Source organism: Watersipora subatra, chromosome 11 (assembly GCF_963576615.1).
Source record: "Watersipora subatra chromosome 11, tzWatSuba1.1, whole genome shotgun sequence".
NCBI classification, from domain to species: Eukaryota; Metazoa; Bryozoa; class Gymnolaemata; order Cheilostomatida; family Watersiporidae; genus Watersipora; species Watersipora subatra.
In genome coordinates this window covers 30,685,331-30,707,172 of record NC_088718.1, presented here as the reverse complement: position 1 = coordinate 30,707,172, position 21,842 = coordinate 30,685,331, and the positions used below count along the sequence as shown (strand labels likewise).

The 21,842-nt window shown below is 36.1% G+C and overlaps 1 protein-coding gene across 1 annotated transcript in view; it reads right to left on the bottom strand.

Annotated features, from left to right (window-relative positions):
• The window catches only part of LOC137407968 (uncharacterized), a 74,644-nt gene that overhangs the window by 38,129 nt on the left and 14,673 nt on the right, over positions 1-21,842 (bottom strand). The window contains exons 9-16 of the mRNA XM_068094356.1: positions 18,813-18,950; positions 17,520-17,687; positions 16,328-16,435; positions 14,450-14,554; positions 10,579-10,666; positions 9,203-9,286; positions 5,542-5,607; positions 2,195-2,245 (exon numbers count right to left, since the gene is read on the bottom strand). Of these exons, the coding sequence (XP_067950457.1) occupies positions 2,195-2,245; positions 5,542-5,607; positions 9,203-9,286; positions 10,579-10,666; positions 14,450-14,554; positions 16,328-16,435; positions 17,520-17,687; positions 18,813-18,950 (808 nt within the window). The remainder of the gene's footprint in view (positions 1-2,194; positions 2,246-5,541; positions 5,608-9,202; positions 9,287-10,578; positions 10,667-14,449; positions 14,555-16,327; positions 16,436-17,519; positions 17,688-18,812; positions 18,951-21,842) is intronic.

Sequence of the window (21,842 nt, the reverse complement as noted above, 5' to 3'; positions counted from 1 at the left end):
TTGATGTATATCAGACTATAGACTTGAAATAAATTGTGTGGCAGGCCCGGAAATAATTAGGTAAAAGTAAGGAACTTGCAGCTGATGATTTTTATTAGTGTAGCAGGCTAAGATACTGTTTTCTGCTAAATAGTTGATTCATAAAAAGTATTTGAAGTTTCAGATTTTTTAAGAAAAGATCGGCCGATACCGATTCAGATACTTAACACCCATATGGGCACCGATACCGATTCCAAAATCGGGGCAACTCTAGTTTGAACGCAATAGCCGATATCAACTATAGCAACAATAACAACTAGTGACGTCATTTCACACGTATTTTTCTTCTTGAAACATATTTTAATATTAAAACATCCTGGCAGTCGAATCACCTCAAACATCAAAAACAATCACAAATGATAAAAAATACCGATACTTTCTGATACAACCTACTAAAATGTTGGGTAAGTTCATCTTTAAATATCATTACATAGTTATTATGATCAGTGGTTCCTCTAAACTATTAGCTGAGTACTAAAAAGGAGCTTTAGCATCTGATATAATTGTGGGCTTTGTTTATCAGACTTCAACTCTTTAAATTTCTACTGTCAAGTATTTGAAGTCTATAATAAAAATTGTAGATGTTTTTGTCCCACTTCCTTTAATAACGCTATGAAGCAATGCGAGTTCCAAAACTACCGCTGATGATGATTGTTATAAATATTATTATTATAATATAGATGCTATTATTATAATAATGTATAACCCACATTTATCACAACAATCAAATAATTGATGTCTATAATAAGCCACTACCTATCAATCTATCCAATAATAAGAGCCATGCCCATACGTAGCCATGGTTAGAGTGATAGAAAAAAGATTGCACTACACAGGAATCAAACCTTGATATTCAGTTTCATAGCTAAGCATGCTATCATCTGCACCACTCACCCACATTTCCACACTGAAGAATATTTGTGCCCACAGTTATTACACATGATGATCTCTCGCGGCACACGAGACTCAGAGCGTACAAGTAATTTACTACTGCTATAGCAGGAAGGCAAAAGTTACTAAGTTTGATATTTGTAATTCTGTTTTTAGTCAACTCATTTAAAAAACAACCAGCACACGCAAAGCCACAGATTTTTAGCTGCACTTAAACTCAGACCAACCCTTTAAATTGTCACCACTAACCCCTTATATAAGAGGAGCTGCTGCTAATCCCTTACTAATCCCTTACTGACACTTCAACAGTTCATTGTACAGAGATCAAACCAGGGAAGACAAAGTGTATCTACATGTATAATTGGTTTTCACGTAAATACAAGAATTGGCACGTTATTCTTTTGCAAAATTGTTAATGTTCTACCACCACACCTCCTTCGCTAGGAAGCAATGCGAGCTCAAAAAGTTATCAACTATTATTATTAATACTATTCTAGTACACCGTGAGAAATCGTCAGGTGTAATAAGTATGTGCACAATTGTTCTTAAATGCAGCAAGGTGGTCAAGCGGCCCAGATGGTAGCATGCATGACTTTTAGGCCGAATGTCTGAGTTCCATTCCCATGTAATGCAATCTTTTTTCCTAACCTCTAAACGTGGCATAGGACAAACAGACATGGCTCTTATCATAGTAAAGAACATTATAATGCATTACACAAATTTATCAGAACCGTCAACTAAGGTTAAACACACTCTGCAGATTTTGACAAGCGACTATACAATAAACTGTAAGAATATTTAAAAATCTATATATATATATTTCTTAAAGTTTGTCTATCTGTGTGTTTATACGGCTACAACTATTAAAATCTTGGAATAAAGAATATGTATCATAGAAGATATAGTCTCGAACCCATCCGTTCACCACCCCAATCCCTTACCAATTAAGCCACACGAGCTTGACGGATTCATTAGGGTGCAAATACGCTATCGCTGTCCATTACAGGGCAACGTCATGAAGAGCGGTAGCATAATTTTATACATGCTCAATCGTGAGAGCAAATAGTAAAGCTATTATTAGTAAGCTTACTCAAATTAGCCATTGGCAATGTGCCAGGCTAATAGCATGTGGCGGGCAACTACATTACCTCTCATCATTTATAAGCTGATTTTTAATACCCGTGCAACGCCGGACATTCCGCTAGTTTGTTTCAGATATTGAACTTCTATAGACAATGAGAAGCAGAGATGAGCTGCTACTTACGGACAGGTGTTGTGGATGCTGGGGTGGTAGTAGAGGTGCTGGTAGTGGAGGCTACAATAGTCATAACAGAATGACAGCATCGGATTAGCTTATGGAAAGAAACGCACAACACCCAAGAGTAAGACTAATAGATGCTAGCGAAATGCAACAATAGTGCTTATATTCTAATAAGATGTCTATCGAGTATCCTATACAGTATTGTTCAACCTTGACACAAGGTAAAACCCTGACAATATTTGCTTAGTCAAAACCGCAGCAGGCTGGAACAAATATTCTTATACACATTCGATACACAGTGTATCATTTGATTCATTTCAGTTTAAAAATGTGAATACTAAATATTTCAAGTAATCATGTATAACATTAACACAAATCTGTTGCATAAAACAGTAAAAAATCAAATGTTAAAAACTACGATACATAAGAAGAAGAATAAACATGTATACTAATAATAAATAGGCAGACGGACAGTGCGAAGAGGGAGGTCATGACATAAACACACAGCTAGTCTAGCATACCCATTGTGAATTTGGAATTAACATAACTTACATATTTTTGGTTTTCGAGTCAAATTTTCTGTAATTTTCATCATTAATTAGCGAGACCAGTGATTCATATTAGCTTCAGACTTATTTCATTCGCATCACTATCCCTTAACGCGTCGCATTTGCTACGGGACAGTTTTATTCATTTAAACAGATCGGTTCAACATTTGTTTACATTCGTTGTTTCAATACAAAGAGGAGAGTTATCTTTTCTTTTTCATCACAGCTATTTACAAGTCTTCTTAGAATCCCGGAATTAAAACTAGAAAAGAAGGATTGAACTTTTTTTAGCTGCGTAACTAAACTGTGTACTCGTTTACCAGACTGCAATGTTTTGAGAAACTTCAGACACTGCAAAGTGCTTTATATTTAATGAACAATATTTCCGTTATTGTTGTTATTTGTTTAGTCGATTTTTGGTCAAAAAATTTATGAATTGAAGTGATTGGAAGTCGGGGTGCGACTGGAAAACTGCCATCAGCTTAATAATATTTGTATTTAGTTTTGATATTTTCATGAAGGTCACTAGATTAAAATTTTTGTAAAAAAAAATTTATTTAGCGATAAAACTCTCTTTCAGACATATATATTAGGCATAGCAATGTGTTTGTCAGTGATCAACCATTGCGGGTATCTTTGTGAAAGGCTGTAACAGTAACAAAAACTATCTTAATTTTTTTCATATTAATCGTGTGAAATGTGAAAACAAAATGGTTTAATCTACCAAATTCAAAAAGCCATGCTTCATCAGTTCTTCATGATATCACCGTAGAGGTCACGATGCAGTCATGACCGAATAGGCAAGCCCGCAGCAACAAAGCTTAATCTAGCCTAAACATATGCATATCTTAAGGTGCTTTCTGATTCCCAACTCACACTCTAGAGGAATATGAGCAACGAATTGTCGAAAAACATATCTTTCATAGATTAGGCTACGCTATAAGAATTTGTCCAGCACCACAAACCTATTACATGTCGCTGAGACATGACCCTTCTAACGATATATCACCAGCGCAGTAATCAACTTATCAACGACCTTTAAAAGAGTCTAAAAAGGTTTTTTAGCATAACCAATTCCAATAGCCTTGAAATATCAAAAGTCCTCATATAGATCTTAGGCCATGACACACGTGACACATGCGCTTATTCATTGTTACGAAACCAAATCTATTTCCAGCTCCGTTACCATTTCAGCTTTGTTATCATGTACTGCTGTGTACCGCAAAAAGCTACTGTAGCTCTTCTATTATTGACGGGTATGAGATTGAACAACTGCATATCCCCTATAGATGCCTTCTACTCATACCTCATGCATATCCCCTACGGATACCTTCTACTTGTACCTCATATGGATATACCCTGAGCATGCCTTCGATGCATACCTCACCTCATATGCACACCCTTTATGCATAGGCCTACCCCCCACAAATAGGGAATTAGAAAGCACCTTTAATGTAAGCTTAGCTACATTTGCCCAGAGCATAGCGCTTTTACCTTCCTTCTCACTACAATTGACAGATTGGCATATGAAGACACTTCAACAAACAACGGTACAAACAGCAAATCAAGTAATAAAAATGCTGTTATGTTTGCATGTCGAGGCGCATGAATAACAGACACAGAGTAGCGGGTATCTGATTACCTCACTGCAACCCTTAGAAACAGCAAGCAGATCAAAGCTATATCAGCGATGTTACCGCTGCCCATTTCACGTGTTTAAATATAAAACAAGGACATGTGCGGAGAATGAATAATTATGCTGGCTTTTTCGGAGAATTGCTGACGGCTAAGAAAATGTGGTGGATAGAGTTTAAAACGTCAACAAGTCAAAGCTTAATCGAAAAATTGAGCGTGAGGTGTGAAATTTTAGCAAAAAAGACGGTAAATTAAAAAGAAATCAAGAACTACTTGTCTGTAGATATGCAAATTAACCCAAAAGAAAATGGTATGCATATCTCAGACACATCAGCATGCATCACATTTATATTGTATTTTGATACTTCAGTTGCATTATATTCCCTCTCATTGTGCAGGAATATCTTTGATTGGTTACTTTAACAGGGAAATTGTTCGCCGAGGTTCAAAACTACTGGATCCAGTGCAACTAAAATGATCCTTAAATGTACATGTCTCGCAAATAGTTGCGAGAAAAACAAACTTTCTTAAATTTTGACCGCCTAAAACCAAATAATACAAATATAATATTAAATTGTTAGGTAAAGCTAGTTTTGTTACGGCAATTTTTTGCAAAAGAAATTGAAGTGTGTTGGAGAAATATCGAGTGAGTTTTGTAGAAGCACCCACAGACACTGAATGCTGGGGCAGACGCAGAGATGAATGCTCAAAGGTGCCTGATATCTACATCTACTACATGTCGTGGTTATTCATTAGTTCTAAGTAAGTTTTAAGATAAAATTCAAAACGCGATGAAAGAAAGTCATCCGCATTGTAGAAAAAGTCAAGTCCCTGCAGAATCACAATACTCAACTCAAAGTAAGAATTGGTTTTGAAATGTCTGAAAACGTTTGCTAAAATGAACAATAAATATCAAAATTTAATAAGAATTTGTATGCATAAATGCTGCTTTTGCAGCAGTGTGTTTTGCAGTGGGCTCAAGGCAGGCGGCAGCTCTAGCAATTTGCAGTGCCTCTCCATTCTACCTCAACCGTACTCTGGTCTTTAGACTGCTTTCTCCATGGTGGCTACTGATAATTCAACTTTGCACACTAAAGGAACCTAGTGGATGAACAACTAAGAGAAACAAGATAGCTAAGAATGCGAGAGGGACAGTAAATCACTTACTACTAGTAGTGGTTGTGGTGGATGGAGGTTGTGTAGCAGGAGGCAGTGTGGTTGTGGAAGTAGTAGCTACAAGACAGCGTTATCAACATTCAAACAAGCTAGACAGACATCTCACCAACTACTAAAAGTATTTAGGGTTATTAAGCGCTCACACAGCCAAATTCACACCTTGTAAAACTTTCACAGACAAAAACAAATTCAAATTAAACAAATTCTTGTTAGAAAACGTTTACATCATTAAGTCTCGGTTTTTGCTGATGAAAACTGTAGAATACATGTTCAAATTAAAATACAAAATAAACTTGCTTAGAAATAAAAAAGCGGTTGCGGGATATGTCATCAGAAGTCAAATAGAGAAGAACAAGGATTCACAGCAAATAAATACGGACATAAACATAAATACAGACAGCAACAGACATCGAGAAAATTAGATCATTGGTTTAAAATTTTATACTTACATGCTTGCTCTAGAATCAAGTATATTAATAATGATTATCAAACGTAAAGATATTTCGTGATACACAAAATATCAAGAAGATCCTGCGCAAATGTTTTAATCAATTGTTAACAATGACGTTTATGAACTGAAAAATGATAAAACAAAACAGAAATTATTAACCTCTGCTGGAGTCCTTATAACAACATTTAACAATGCTTTATTAAGAATGTTAGAGCAAAAAAAGCTGGTTCAAACTTAATCGCCGTATGTTGGAGTTGTCCTCTCAGCAAGTATTCTTAGACTATGTGCAGCGTGAACCAGATATTGTGGATACATTGGGAAAAATTGCAGCTGGCAAACTTTCCTGATAGCCCGCTGGGCATCCACAACAGATTGCGCAATGTTCATCACTTCAGTAATGATGATTGGCTGTAGCGGATTGCAAGATCTATATTTTATTTAGTGAAAGTTCCTGCGGGACTAGAATTCATCGTTTCGTTGACCACATTGTATGATGAAAACACTTAACTGCAGACTATTCGCCGATGTAACCGCGGATAGGCGTGTGATAGCGTGAACAGTGTTATTACAGACGATCAGCGAAGTATTGTGGGATTAACACAGACATACTGAGATATAGCGTGAACAATCCTTAATTGACATTACAGTGAGATGAGAAATTAGCAGTTACTGGCGAAACTAACATTGATGAATATCAGTGATTCGGGAGTCGGTGATATAAATCACCGACTCAGGCGTGCTAATAATGAACAGAAAGCAAACAGCGCAGATAGCAAACAACTAGCTGCCTTGCACCCATCTGGTTTATTACTATTCTATGGCAACTATGCTAAAGGTGCTAACTTGTTACTGACCAACAAATACAATCACTATGTTTTCACTGCGCGGATTATATAGATTTGGAGTTGTGCGCACGTTGAGTAACTATGCAATAAATGTTTTAATGAACATTCGCATGCCACGGCTTAACGTGAATGCTTTGTTAAAGAAGATAAGAAATTCTACATCAGAGGTCACAATGGCGCACTCCTGTCTCACTTAGCAGCACACTTTCAAAATAAGAACGACCAAAACGTGTAAAATGTTTAAAATCAAATCGCTTATGCGGCATTTGTTGGTGCATCGTTCGGAAGCGCTGTTTCCATCTAACCAAGCTCTGTTATGTTATTGTTTCCAGTAACATAATTCACTTGACTTGCGGGGTTTTTGCCATTTCCTGTTTACGTCATGTGGATGGGGCAAACTTGCGAATTAACCTCATGAAAAGAGAGTGAATAATAAGACTTGAAAGGAACCATGTTAGATGCTTCCTACTACATTCTGTTTTTGTAACTAGCAATTTTGTCTTAGCTCAGAAAAATTTAGATTGATATTCCTCGACAGGATGTTTTTACGTCGTAAATTTATAGAGAACAATTCAAAAATGTCTGGAAGGTTTGGAACATCCGTGAATGTTAAATTGTCACACACATTAAAGCAATATGTTAGTGCTCTTCCGGCCAATGACAAAACAATTAATACATTTAAAACGGGACAACAATAGAAGTGAAGATAATCGTGACATAAAACAGAAAGTTCACCACACTGGGCATACCTGCGATTGCGGTGGACAAAGGGGTAGTAGGAGTTATAGTAGTGGTGGCAGCAGGGGTAGTGCTAGTACTAGTGGATGTACTAGTGGATGTACTAGTTGAGGTGCTAGTGGATGTACTAGTGGATGTACTAGTTGAGGTGCTAGTAGATGTAGCTAAACATAAACAAATACAAACGCATTCCTTCAAACAAGCAAACTGACAAGCAGTTCGTTAGAGCAAAGCTAACTTTAGTAAAATGAACGAGTGATAAAAACGGGTGCCAAGTCTAAAAATGGAGCAAAAGGATTAAAGCATTATCAAATACACTAAAACACAAAAGGCTGGTAACAATGGATTTCTGTAACTTAAGCGTGATCATTAATATATGTTTGCCCATATATAACATGTTTCAGCAACTATTCACAATAGTTATTTACATAAAAGTACAACTTTGAAAGTTTCATTCTTTTTAGTGTACTAAAAAATCAATGATACTTTTTATAAACCGTTTAAAGGAACAGCTACAGAGAGGTGAGTTCTATGTCTGTTAGTCTGTTATGCAATTGTCAAATAAAATCATTTGAGAGGGTTTAGCGTGAGGCTGTGAATGACCACAAATTAATATTTAAAGGTTGACTTGCAACAAAATTCCCATTACATTTATTTGGTATCGACAGATTCACCATGTCTTACTCTGCTGTATTGTAGATGCAAAATATGTAGAAATGTGATTACAAGCTCTTAAAAGTTAAAGAGACGAACAGTTAATCGCAGCCATCAAGAAAACGCCGAAGGTTGGTATCCCTCCCAAAACGGCTGAAATGGGACATAGTTGAACACGATGGCTTCTTTTACACTTTCATGCAACTTCATTCGTTGAAATATTTTCACAAATGTATTCACGCATTCAAGAAAACCATGTCTATTGTTCTTACCCATATGTTTTATCATCATTGTAATGCTGTCACTTTAAGCACTGATATCTCAAAACCTACTGTGAAATTTTGTTTAATTTTTTAACCTTAGCTCGAAGGAGTGCATATCATCCTCTGATAAACACGACAAGCCTGTTGGTCACCTATGATATGATAGTCGAAAAATGCTGCAGAAATTGTTCCCGCTATTTGGCAGAAAGTATGGGTCACATGATCAGATTACGACTAGATGATTAGACCAAACTTTAGCGAAACTGTAAAGTAGAGAGCATCTATATTTGACAATGTCTTTTCGGTACAACCCAAAGTGTTTTTCATAAACTAGTGCTACAAAATATTTTATATTGAGCCTTTTATTGGCCTTTCATTTCACGTGATAATATCACTTGTCAAAACAATAACCGCGGCGAGTTGAGCACGTCGTCAAAATAAAGAGATTCCAAACTACGGCGTTTGCGTGATGGGTGCAATTAACTGTTCGTTTTTAGCTTATAAGATCTTGTAATCACAATTCCCCATATTTTGCACCTACAACACAGCAGAGTAAGACATGGTGAATCTTTTGATACCAAATAACTTTAATGTAAATTTTGTTGCGAGTCAACCTTTAAAATATTTAAAAACAAGCAACAAAAAGGTAACCAAAACTTCACTCAAGTGACAGAAGTTATATGACAGCCAGACACACTTACTTGGTGTGGTAGTAGTGGTGGATGTACTAGTGGATGTACTAGTGGATGTACTAGTGGATGTACTAGAGGTAGTAGATGGAAGGTCTAAAAAGCAGTACACATCACACGTGTCAGACAGCAAAGCAGAGTGGAAGAGCACGGCATACCATCATCGGCGATCACATGAACACATATAAAAAGGTTTTGTTAGACAGAAGTGGATGTTTAAAACAATAAATTCACGGAAGTTAGTTACTGAGTACGAAAAAGAAATTGTTCTCAGTTAAAAAGAAGATTGGAGAGAGGACAACTACAAACTACAAGTTATGAGGTTTCCTTTGTGGTTTTGTACAGCATAAAATTGTGAGCGATATTCATAAAATAGCCAATAAGTGAGCTTGAAATGGCCTTAAAACCTTGTATGCAGTTGATAACAGCTAGCAAGTGAAACCTTTCCTAGGAATCCTGTTCAGCATCAACCTTCTCTAAGAACATAGATAGAAATTATTATGCGTGAAACTCCTTTACAGGATGATCTCAATCGATAGATTTGAAAATTCGCGAAATCACGGGCGAAAAATTCTGTGAATGGCTAAAACCGTGGATATTCAGATTTATTAGCTTTTTCCTTAAAGAAAAAGTGGAGAATAACTATTGCATAAAAATAAAAACCAGTCGCCAGGCGTTGTCAGTAAAAATAGCTGAGTTCCAACCTTTTTTGAGTCAATGTCGAGAGATAGAATTGCGCCCATTGCCAATGCATCACAATTCTCTGCAATATTATTGAAGGTTGTTGACAACCTTCAATCATTTTTGAAGAAATTGTGACCACAATTTCTTCAGAATTCAAAGTCGTCGAAAGTCGCTCTAGCAGTTTTTCACTGTGAAATCGCCTCCAACAACATCAAATACTGAAGTTGATGACACTGATATTGATGATTTTGATTTAGAAGTGGTATGCATATGATTTGCAGATACTACTACCTATAGAATAAAAAGTCATACATAAAGTTATACGCCTGTGAAGGTGTTGCACTCTATTGCTAGCTGAATTCACGGATTAATTTATTAGGGTATGTGTTCCCCTGCAAATAAAATAGTCCGTGAAAAGAAATGAGAAGACAACTTTAGCGAAATATAACTCCGTGAATAATATTGTCTTATAGAATATTAGTTGTGTTAGTACTTTGTCACTATTCATCTAACAAAAGTATGGCATACTAGCATAAATCTGAAACAGAGCAGATGAGCATTAATTAAACAAGGCAATAAAACCACATTAAAAAATCTTATTTCCAAGACTGATGACAGTAGACTAAATTGTAGAGACCAACATTTCATCTGCACACAGAAGTATTCTGTAACTTGATAGTTGCAGGCATGAAATTTTTACATACTTGGGCATTCATTGCAAGCCTCTATGGACAAGTCATCGATGGCGATATCTCCAAACTCTGACTCAAGAGTATAGCCAATGATCAGGAGCTAAAACAAACAGACAACATCCCGTACCATATTGAGAACAGTTCAACTCCCAATATATGTGTGCGCAGTCAATTAGATGTCTCAAAAGAGTGTCTGTTACTATAAGCAACCAAAGCAAACAAAGTCCAACAAGAGCCCTACTAGGTCTCAACGATCCACTTCACAGTCGCTATGACTGAGTTTTACCTGTCGAGTAGAAGCAAAGTAAATTTCTCAAGCTAATATTCAAACTGTTCACGTGTGGATTCTGGCATGCTCGTCGTAATGTGAATGTAAACTTTTGGAATGGAGCGGATAAAGCCTAAAATTTATGCCAAACTACATGAGTTGAAAAAGTGTTTGAAATAACCTCTAATTTGAACATTCCAGAAAATCCTAGAAATGCTGAACCAGAATTCTGGAAGAGGTGGCTCCACAGACATGAGTAAATGAAAAATTTTCTTGGTATTTTTTTATTGTTTTCTTTCTATTTTTCTATTGCTTTCTATTGTTTTTTTCAGTTTCTTATATTGTTACGCAATTTCAGTTGTGTGTTTTGAATCACTCACACACAACTGACATTCGCTTAAATATTGTAATACTTGATTTGACAGGCATAAGTTGTCCTAAAAAGCGAGCTCAGGAGCACACAAAGCTTTAGACATTTCAACCGTTAAGAGTGGTTCGGCTGCGATGTAACCATACCTCAAAAGATATTTTCAGTCAATCTAAAAATCTCCGACATTCTCTCAGTCTGTAAACGAGATGTAATATTGTCACGGATGGAGTTTAGTCATTTTTAAAGTTATTTGTGTCTTAATAAAGTATCAAAGAGATGAATAAAAATAACGTAATTTTCTTTTAATGCTGCATAGGATTTAACTCGTGAAGTTAATGGCACGTGTGTAACCAAGCCTAGAAGGTAAATATGTACAGTACCGTGATAATGTGTGCTCGGTTTTCCTTTCAAGCTTTAGCAAAATATGCTATTAACATACCGGAATAAAAACAATGGTTTATTGCAACATGACAGGCACTTCTAAAAGAGCGTGTCCGCACTGTGTCTCTTCACATCATAAGTAAATCAAACAAGTATGGAGCTACACAACTATTGATTCAGTTACTAGATTTGAAATATAGTAGTAACTAGCAGAATGCCTGACGTTGCATGGGTATTAAAAATCAGCTTATAAACAATGAGAAGTAATGTAATTGCCTGCCACTAGTCATTAGCCTGTCACATTGTCATTGGTTAATTTGAGTAAGCTTACTAATAAGAGCTAACTACTTGCTCTCACTGGAGAGCAAGAATTATGTTCGGCCGTAACGGAGAGCGGTAACACATTTTCACCCACATAGTGACATATATCGCCCATTGAATCCATCAATATCACGTAGCTAAATTGGTAAGGGATTTGGCTGGAGAATTTTAGGTTTCAAGATCAAATCTTCGGCGACACGGATTCTTCATTCAAAGATTTTAATAGCTGTAGCTGGACATACCGAAGGACATACATCTACACAAACTCTGAGATTTATATATAGATAACTTAATGTTTTAGTCTCTTCAGAGTTAATAAATAAAATCCCTCTACAGAGGCAACCATAAAAGCCAGTGTTTCTACTTGCATACCAATTGATAACTACTAATAAAACAGGAGCAAATTATTTATTGATTTTTAGTTTAGTGATTATGTTTAGTGATTATGGTTAGTTTTTATGTTTAGTGATTTTTAGTGATTGGATGGTTGAGACTGCTGGATCCCTATAAAAATAAACCTATCAGTGTGATGTACATGAAAAATATATAAAATAATTTATGAAAATATAATTAAAATCTTGATGAGAAATCGTTGTACGAATGTCTAGATATAGCTCGAATAATCTAATTCCATGTAACATATAGACGGGGTCACTAAGCAACGCCGCATAGCAATACAAATGGCACCCAGTACATAAGCTGTATATAATCTTCATACAAGACAGAGAGCCAACCAGCCTTGATATAAATTAAAAGCAAACAAACGACATTGTGATCAATGATTATAATAGTTTGACAAACATTTGTCATGCACTTGAAGGAAGTTACAAAATACCTCAACTAACATAATTTGCTGAGCAAAGGACACTTGAATCAATATGGCATGAGCTAGGAGCAGTCATAGAATAAGTCAACACAAACTGAATTTGTAAATGCTCCAACACGGAGAGGTTTAAAATGGCTGACCATTTACAGACAAACTAAAAGCGAATAAGATCTGAAGAGAAAAGACAAAGCGACACATTATGTTAATTGTGGATACTATGGATGTTATATAGCAAATAGTAAACTATAGCATCCTATTATATATTGGTAGATAACAGTAATAATAACAATACTACTACTAGTGTATTTACTGTTATATTGTGTGATAATACCTCAAAATTATCAGCAATTGTCCACCTATAACACCAACGTAGGTAATAGAGAAAAAAATATGTAAAATGTATTTCTGTTCTGCTCATCACATGAGGTTGGCTCAAGTTAGTTACAGATAGCTCATATGTTAGTTACAGATAGCTCAGATGTTAGTTACAGATAGCTCATATGTTAGTTACAGGTACCCAAAACAGATAACAAACTATGATGTAGTTTGGTGTGAAGCAGGTGCTGCCAGTGGGCAGAGCTAACATTTAAGACAGTAAATAAAAGTCAGCAAATGCATTTGATGACAACGTATGTAGTTGACCCTCATTGCAATGGATCCATAAGCTAGGCTATCGGTTAAGATGTACAATTTTGAGCATAGCAGTTGCAATCAAAGTGCAGTTACGATCAAACAATTGATATCAGTTTATAATGTTCTTTATTAAAAAGAATTAGAGAATTATTAAATGTGCAAAATCATGGTCCTTCGAAGGCGTGTATATAAATCATTCGCAAGACTAGAATACGTTTTTTTTTAATCATATCATTTGTGCGCTATTTGACTTTCATGATGGTGAAATATAATTTTATGATTTATAAATCTATAAGAAAACAATAACATAATTTGAATAAGTTTAAACCAGTAACTTACTTTATAACATGTAAAACAAAACAGTTGTAATATGTTACGTAAACAGGAATTTTTGTAACAGATTTGCCATTACAGGAGTTGTCTAACCTTCATTGCTTTTTAGACATTTCAAGAGCTAAGTAATCTTGCAGAAATTTCTGATTATACAAAGTATTATATATTGCGTTTTGAGCGAAAATTTTGGTGTTTAGACACAATTTATACTTCAATTTTTAAAATGTTTTTGTGAAGCCATCACCATAAAGTAAAGAAAATTAATTTAATTTTTTATTTAGGCTGTAATTTTTTTCCTAGGCTACAAAAATATTTAAAATAGATACAGTATAGCATAGTGCACAGCACATAGTTCTATTTATACAAGGCCTTATATGTAACTCTTTCCAGTATATGTAGACCTATATAAAGGCATATTGGTTTTAACCAAACAATCGTCTAAATCTGACCACCCACCACCTATATTAGTTCATCCTAATGTGGGTCGACTGCATTCTATTCTTACGGTGGTTTCATGGTTAATCTACGATGAACAATTGTGAAATTATGGCAGTTGTTTGTACACGTAAAGAATTCACCAACTGCTTGATGTAACACACATCCATGGAATAACTTGATAGAGTGTTAAAATTTCACAAGGAAATAGCATTTACAACAAAGAAAGAAAGGTTTTTACATAGCTTGTGATATACTCATTTCAAACCTTGTTATCTATGATCATGATGTCTAATGTGGCCTTTAAATAACATACCTCAGTGGGCTCGTCAGCATGGTAGGTACGTCTCATGTGTTTCCATTGGTCCTCTGACCCATGCTGTATTACAAGGTGTGGCGTGTCATACCCTTCCATCCAAACCTGAAAAAATAATGCATTAGAATTTCTGAATGTATTTATAACACATTTAATAAAACAAGAGATGCTGCCACAGTCACTGATTCTAGGCAGCATTTACACACAGCGCTATGATAATGAAGGTACTCGCTCTACATACGCCTGTGTAGATTCTCTCTAGTACTGACCTGGATGTCTCTCTCCGACAGTCATTTTTTCACACTAAAAGTTGTCCATTTAATCGAGAGTTCGTTTGAAAGTCAACCTTTTATTTCCCTTCCATCGGCACAAACTGATTTGAATTTAGAATTTTAGCATCAGACTTAAAGATTTAGGGCTTCCATTGACAAAAGTATTAAACATTTATAGATTTCTGCCATGATCATGAGAAAATCTTGTGAGGAGTCATTTGATATATCGTATGGTCTGGGTGGCACGGAGTGGAGGTAAAAGAGCCCAAACTCAATTGATGTCACAGAATGATGGAGGAGGGGGAAGGGGGATGTTAGTATTTTTGGCTATGGCTGTATATGAAGCAAAAGCCTATACCGCAAAAAACCTATACTGGGTAAAAACCTATTCGGAGTAAAAACTATGCTGAATGGAAACCTTTATCAGATGAAAACTATGTGAGTAGAAAACTACAGGTATCTGGAGTAAAACCAGATAGTTTCTATGTAAAATAGAAACCTACACTGAGCAAAGACTTAACTGTTATAAAGACTTGAAAGTCAAAGTCGCGTTGTACAAGCCTCGCTCCTACACTTTAAAATCCAGACTAATCGACTGTTGTTAGATATTTCTGAATAATTGTGCACATACTTATTCTCTGTGCTTTATCAGCACACATGATGATCTCTCACAGCTTACCAGACTACCAGGGTACTACCAGGGTACAACCAGGGTACTGCCAAGGTACTACCAGAGAACTGCCGAGGTACTTGTAAAAATAATAGAGATACCACTATATATCCTATTCTCTCAAAGTACTGTACTTTTTGAACTATAAACCGCACCCCTATATAAGCCGCATATGCTTTATTTTCCAAAAAATGATAATCAAACAATACATAGGCTGCACCTTTGGATAGGTCCCAGAACTCAGGACAGTGCTTTACAACACGGCAGCAACTTTCCTGTTTAAAACGGAACAGTGCCTAACGGCACAGTTTCGTATTAATCGACGCTTTTTAATCTAGTGCCTAACGGAACAGTACCATTAGGCACTGTTTCCCATTTTCTTTCACCGCTAGAGGCGTACTAGCCGGAGATTCTGATTAATGCGCCCTGGCGATGAAAGAAAAAGCTGCAGAATAGCCACACCCTGATATAAGCCGCATGGCTCAAATCATCAGAAAAAAGTAGCGGCTAATAGTCCGAAAAGCATGGTATGATAAAAGAAAACAATATTTTTAAGGCTAAACAAAATATTTTTATCATTAAAATCGAATTTGATAACTTGCCCGACTTGACGGTTAAAATTTAGAATTTTTTAACTTATTAAGAAACAAAACTTTCCACAAACTCTTTACTTTAAGTGGAAACTCTGTTAAAGGTTTATGCTAAAGGAATGTCTACTGTATTGCCTACCTGATGCGCAAGATTACTGGAGATGAAAAGGAGGGGGACTCACAGGCTCTCCTATTTTCATAGGATTGTTACAAAAAAGTTGCATTTCAATGCAACTTTTTTAGTCAAGTTTAGTCAAGACTATATTTTAGTCAAGACTAAAATATGGCGATGTGAGAAAGAAAGCAAGCTCAAAACTCTGCACATATTCATAAAGTCCTGACCAACCTCCAGTCTATTCAGAGACGATCCATAGAAGTAGTAGTAGAAATCGAGGTAAAAGCAACCGCAGGTCGACCAGAAGCGAGTGGTTCCTATGACAGCCCTCATGTTAGCCTAAAATCAATGAAGGTGTGAAGACACCATCCGCCTTAACTACGAAAAACTCAACAAAACATTCCTTTAACAACATTACTCAAATTTTACAGATTGGCATATGAGAAGAATGCAATAAAACAGACACAGCTTGATATGCATTGAAATCTGACCTACAGCATGAAATGTGAAGCTACAACATATTATAATGCTTTTGTGACCTCTGTTTTATAGCCCATGAAGCAAATGCTTTCCCCAACATCAAATACTTAGAAAAGATGCCAGCAGAATTCTATGTATAGAACCCATGCGCATTATCAGATAATTTTTAAACAAATCACCACAAGTATCGCAATTGCTATGAGAGTCTATTTGATTACTTTTAATAATCAATTATAAATAAGCCATTTAAAAACTTGGAACTATCTATAAGATACAAAAAATAAATGAGACAAGCGTAATTTAAGAACAATAATCCTTATTCCCATCAGCACCTTACTGCAACCAATAGTTTCACTAATTACCTTTAGTGATTAATATTTACACATGATATTCTAGTAGTGCAGCATCACAATGGCGGCCTTACTTTTAGCCACCATAATCTTCACTATAAGAACCATGTTCGTCAGTAGCTACGGTTTTATGTAGGGGAAAAAGATAGCATCACTCATGATTTGAACTCGGACATTCGACCTAGTAGCCAGGCGCATTACCATCTGCACCACACAACCACCTTTCAGCACTGTGGAATAATTGTGCGCATAGCTATTACAGATAATAATCTATCATGGGGCACCGTACTGACGGAGTACTAGTAGAACTTTACAGATAGCTTGAGGAGCCGCCTCAGTTCACTGGTTGGACGCTTTAGGTCGCTGATCAGTTGGTTTAAGTCAGACAAGAACAGCTGGTGTTGTTAGGGTAGGCATCCAACATTAACTGCCTCTGTGCTACACCATAAAAACAGGCAACAGGAAACTACCTCACTATTCTCCCAAAAAACTGACGAGATGTCTAATCCGAGCAATTGGAGAGGATCTTGCCACGAGGACCTGCCTATGACAGGATACTCCTAACTAGATAACTTAGTAATGCTTTGACAAACCCTGGGTGTTGGTGCCTTCATCGCTGACATAAGCAACCAATAGCCTTGATTGGTCCCGAATGTGTGGTCTATACTAGGTCCAGTGTTGGGAGTAGGACGACCACTTGTCTGGCGCTGCCAGTTGAATTGGCTACTGTAGTAAAAATCGACTAGTCCACAGTTTCCGACCTGTGAAGGATTAACAAAATCGGTGAGCAAATGATCATGATGCCTGATCATGATATCAAGTAAATTGTCCCAAAAAGCAGTGTAAAACCATTTATTATCTCATCATCTCAGTCAGCCAAAGTAATTAATTTTATAAAAAAATACATTTACTTTCTTTTAATGTTCAAAATACTGATCCATCATATCTTAATTTAGAAAGAATTTAGTTTCTAAAAAGCTTTACATTTGATGTATGTTCTGTGAAATACCAGATGTATTTAACGGATAAAATCTTTCACTCAAAGATTTCAACTATGACATAAATCTGACCATCAAAAAATTTAATGGAATTGAAACAATTTCAACATAGTTTGAGCTTAATGCTAAAATGCAAACATGTAATGTAGGTAGTTGAACACAAACAGCATCAACAAAATAAATCTGCAGCAACGTGTCCCAAGAATCAGCCACCAATACTCTGATGCGTGCCCATCAATGACTCAGCTAAGAAAGTGTCTTTTGCTCTAAAATTATCTCAAAAAAAAGAAAAACCAGTTCCGATATATATGAGTCTTGATGTTTGTCATTTGGTTAAACCCTGTGTTTAGATATAGGAATTGAAATCTAGCATGAAAAATTGGCTTGACACTAGATTTGACCTCAGGACATCCAGATCCAGGGGCAACAAACCTAACCAAAAAACTAGAAGGAATACAACATATTCATTGGGTAAGCCGTCATTAATCAGTTAAGATGCTTGCACTTGAAGAGCTTGTTTGGAGTTGACAACTAGTACTGTTGACCTTTACATGGAACAATTCTTAAGCTGGCCCAAAACTCGGGTTTTGTTCCCGTAAAGATTCTAGGAAAGATCTAGCTTTCAAGGTAAGTTACTCAAATTCATTAGGTATTTACTATATTACTCGTGTAATGCTGGGCATTTGTTTAACGAGTACTAAATGGAAGGAACAACAACTCCTAATAGAACTATTTGAGGTTATGAAACCACCATTTTATATTCCCTCCTGGTTAGTCATTGAACATTGCATACTAGAATAGCATAAACAAATCTTGGAATATTTATAATGTTTTTCTTAATGACCCTGTAGATAAATGTGGTTAATAAGGAGAGTTCATGCTGCATACCTCGAAAGCGCAAGCGATTGGAAGACCAAAGTTCTCAGGTGCTGCTTCCGTGACAGCTCCACCCAGACGGTTGATATATATAGCATCCAAGGCTATGTCGCTAAACACATTCTCACCTCTCCAACCATCAAACAGTACCTGCAAAAGGTGTACATGCCTTGGATTGCAGCTGCAACATTTAAAGCTGTTGAACGAAAATGGGGCTTTTGGTTTTCAAATCTCTACAATATTTTTTTTTAAAACTGAATTATATATGCAATGAAATAAATCTACTACATGCTTCAACTACCCAGAGTTATTCTCTAATGCAAATAATTCTGGATAGCTAATAATGATTTTTAATAACATCTAATAATAATTAATAATTATCTAAACAAATAAAATGGGCCGGTCCCAGCGCAGCTGAACTCTCTCTCCTGATCACCTCAACGTATTAATTTCCTAACGTACAATCTAAAATTTAAAAATCTTTTGTTCCTCTTCAAAGCCAAAGTAATATCCAACCTACATTTAGAAACTCGCAAAACATCACAGTTTTATCCAAAAGGTACATATGTACACGGTTCTCGTTCACATAGTTTGGCTTTATGGTGTTCAAATAAATTTAAGCAGTCCTTCATACCTTCTGATTTGAAACCAAAAATCACATGAACACTAATGAAAGTCTGCATCTGGTAAAAAAAGCTATGCTTTTTTTAGAACTGAAAAAAATTATAGACAAAATCTTTTAAATGCTTTTTTAACGATTTATGAAGGCATTATTATAACGGAGAAACAAAATCAAGTCCAAAAGTGTTGAGGCTAAAAATGATAATCAAAGACAAAATTTCTGTCTAAATCTCCCACAATCTTCTTCCCGTGCAGGCCATCGCAGGGTGGATTACCAACAGGCCGCCGCAGGGTGGATTACCAACAGGCCATCACATGGTGGATTACCAACAGGCCATCACATGGTGGATTACCAACAGGCCATCGCAGGGTGGATTACCAACAGGCCGCCGCAGGGTGGATTACCAACAGGCCATCACATGGTGGATTACCAACAGGCCATCACATGGTGGATTACCAACAGGCCATCGCAGGGTGGATTACCAACAGACCATTACAGGGTGGATTACCAACAGGCCATCACATGGTGGATTACCAACAGGCCATCGCAGGGTGGATTACCAACAGACCATTACAGGGTGGATTACCAACAGGCCATCACAAGGTGGATTACCAACAGACCATTTTTGGAACCAACACCCTAATACTATAAAAAACAGAAAGTAGCCAGTTTCAAAAAAAACTTAAACTACATCTTTTAACAAGTGAATAAAACCTAATTACTCATAAAAATTGACCTTGATTACGCGATGACGACAAGCCGACGCCACAACTAGCTATGCTAATGCGTATTATGGGCTTCACATCGCTCTTCCAGCTTGTTTTTTCTTCTGTTTAATTACTATGGTTGATGAAAATAAATCATAAATTAATTGAAAAATTGAAACAACTCTAAATATGCAAATATAAACAAGTTACGTTAAGTTCAAGTTGACACAGTTTGAGTTAGTCGAGCTCTATATCTCCATCACCACTCTATTTAGACACCCTCTTGAGTTAGTCGAGCTCTATATCTCCATCACCACTCTATTTAGACACCCTCTATCTCCGGTATCGCCAAGGTTAGGCCTCGGACGGTTTGTGGAAAAGCGACAATAAAAAAATCTTTTTATTGACTAAAAGCTTTTTTAATTTAATTTCTTACAAGCACATTGGCTTTTTACAGTCAGTTGTTTACAGTTTTATATAATGTATTTATTTTAACAATAATATTGTTATATATTTTACAAAATATGTTATAAAATTACATATATTATATGTAATTTTTTAAAGTATTTATCATTAGATTTTTTAGATGTGGAACAACCTAAATGGAATACATAGTAGTCATATCAAAGGACACCTCCTTCAGAATATGACAGTTTTGATATGGGCGAAAACCTTAGAATGGCTTAAACTTGAATAAGTTTATCATGCTGCATAACTCCCTAACCCTGGTGCACCCTCACTCAGGAACCAAGAGACATGAAAACGCTCTTCTTGAAAATGACTCATTGTTTGTGCTCTTCAAATAAATAATTCCTTCAGCACAAAGTGCGTTCAATATTAATTTGTCATAGACGCAATGAATAGACATTTAAGCATTTAGTTAACCACCGTGAAAGGGTTTATAATCTGCACATACTAATGCGCTGGAAACATTCACTATCTAAGTGACTGAAGTTTCAAGCAAAAGTGTGTAAACCAAATATATCATTATAAATGCAATGATATAATATTTTTTACTGTTACATAAAAAAATTTAACTTATTGCATTAAAACGCAGACATTTTCAAGCTCTTCTTTATCTGCTCCTATGATTTTATTAATTAGAAATAATCGATAGTCGGATGAAGCTAGTCTGAAATGAGTGAGCCAGTAAACCATTCTGAGAGAAGACAAAGGAAACACATTGCAAACAGAACAATTTAGCTAATAGTCACAGAAATTGAATGGAATGTGTTTCCGCTAAAACTAGATGCGAGTCGACCAGATTGACCTCTGAATGACCTTTCAATAATATGCTTTCATATATTCCGAATACATCTGTTTTCTAATATATTTTGAGCCTTATTCGTTTCATTCAAAACAAGGGGGTGCGAAATTGCTCTTGTCAGCGGTAGAGGGTTCAGCAATGAAAAGGAATAGGGAAGCGCTGGGCTAGAGTTTCCTTTAACAAAAGCTGTAAACTAATCGCCACCAAAGATATACCTGTCCTATCTCCCATGGTTTTCCCTTGTTGACTGAACACATTACTATGTCCTAACTACATGAAAACATAAATTTATTCATTGCAGCAATATGTATCCAAGTACCAGGGTGTACAGGGTAACGATCAGCCTCGATAGACTCTTTTATATACACATAACTGTTTATTCAGCATTAGTCAGCCATTATATAAACTCTGTATAGTGGCTTATTCATGATTAGCAACGACCAGTA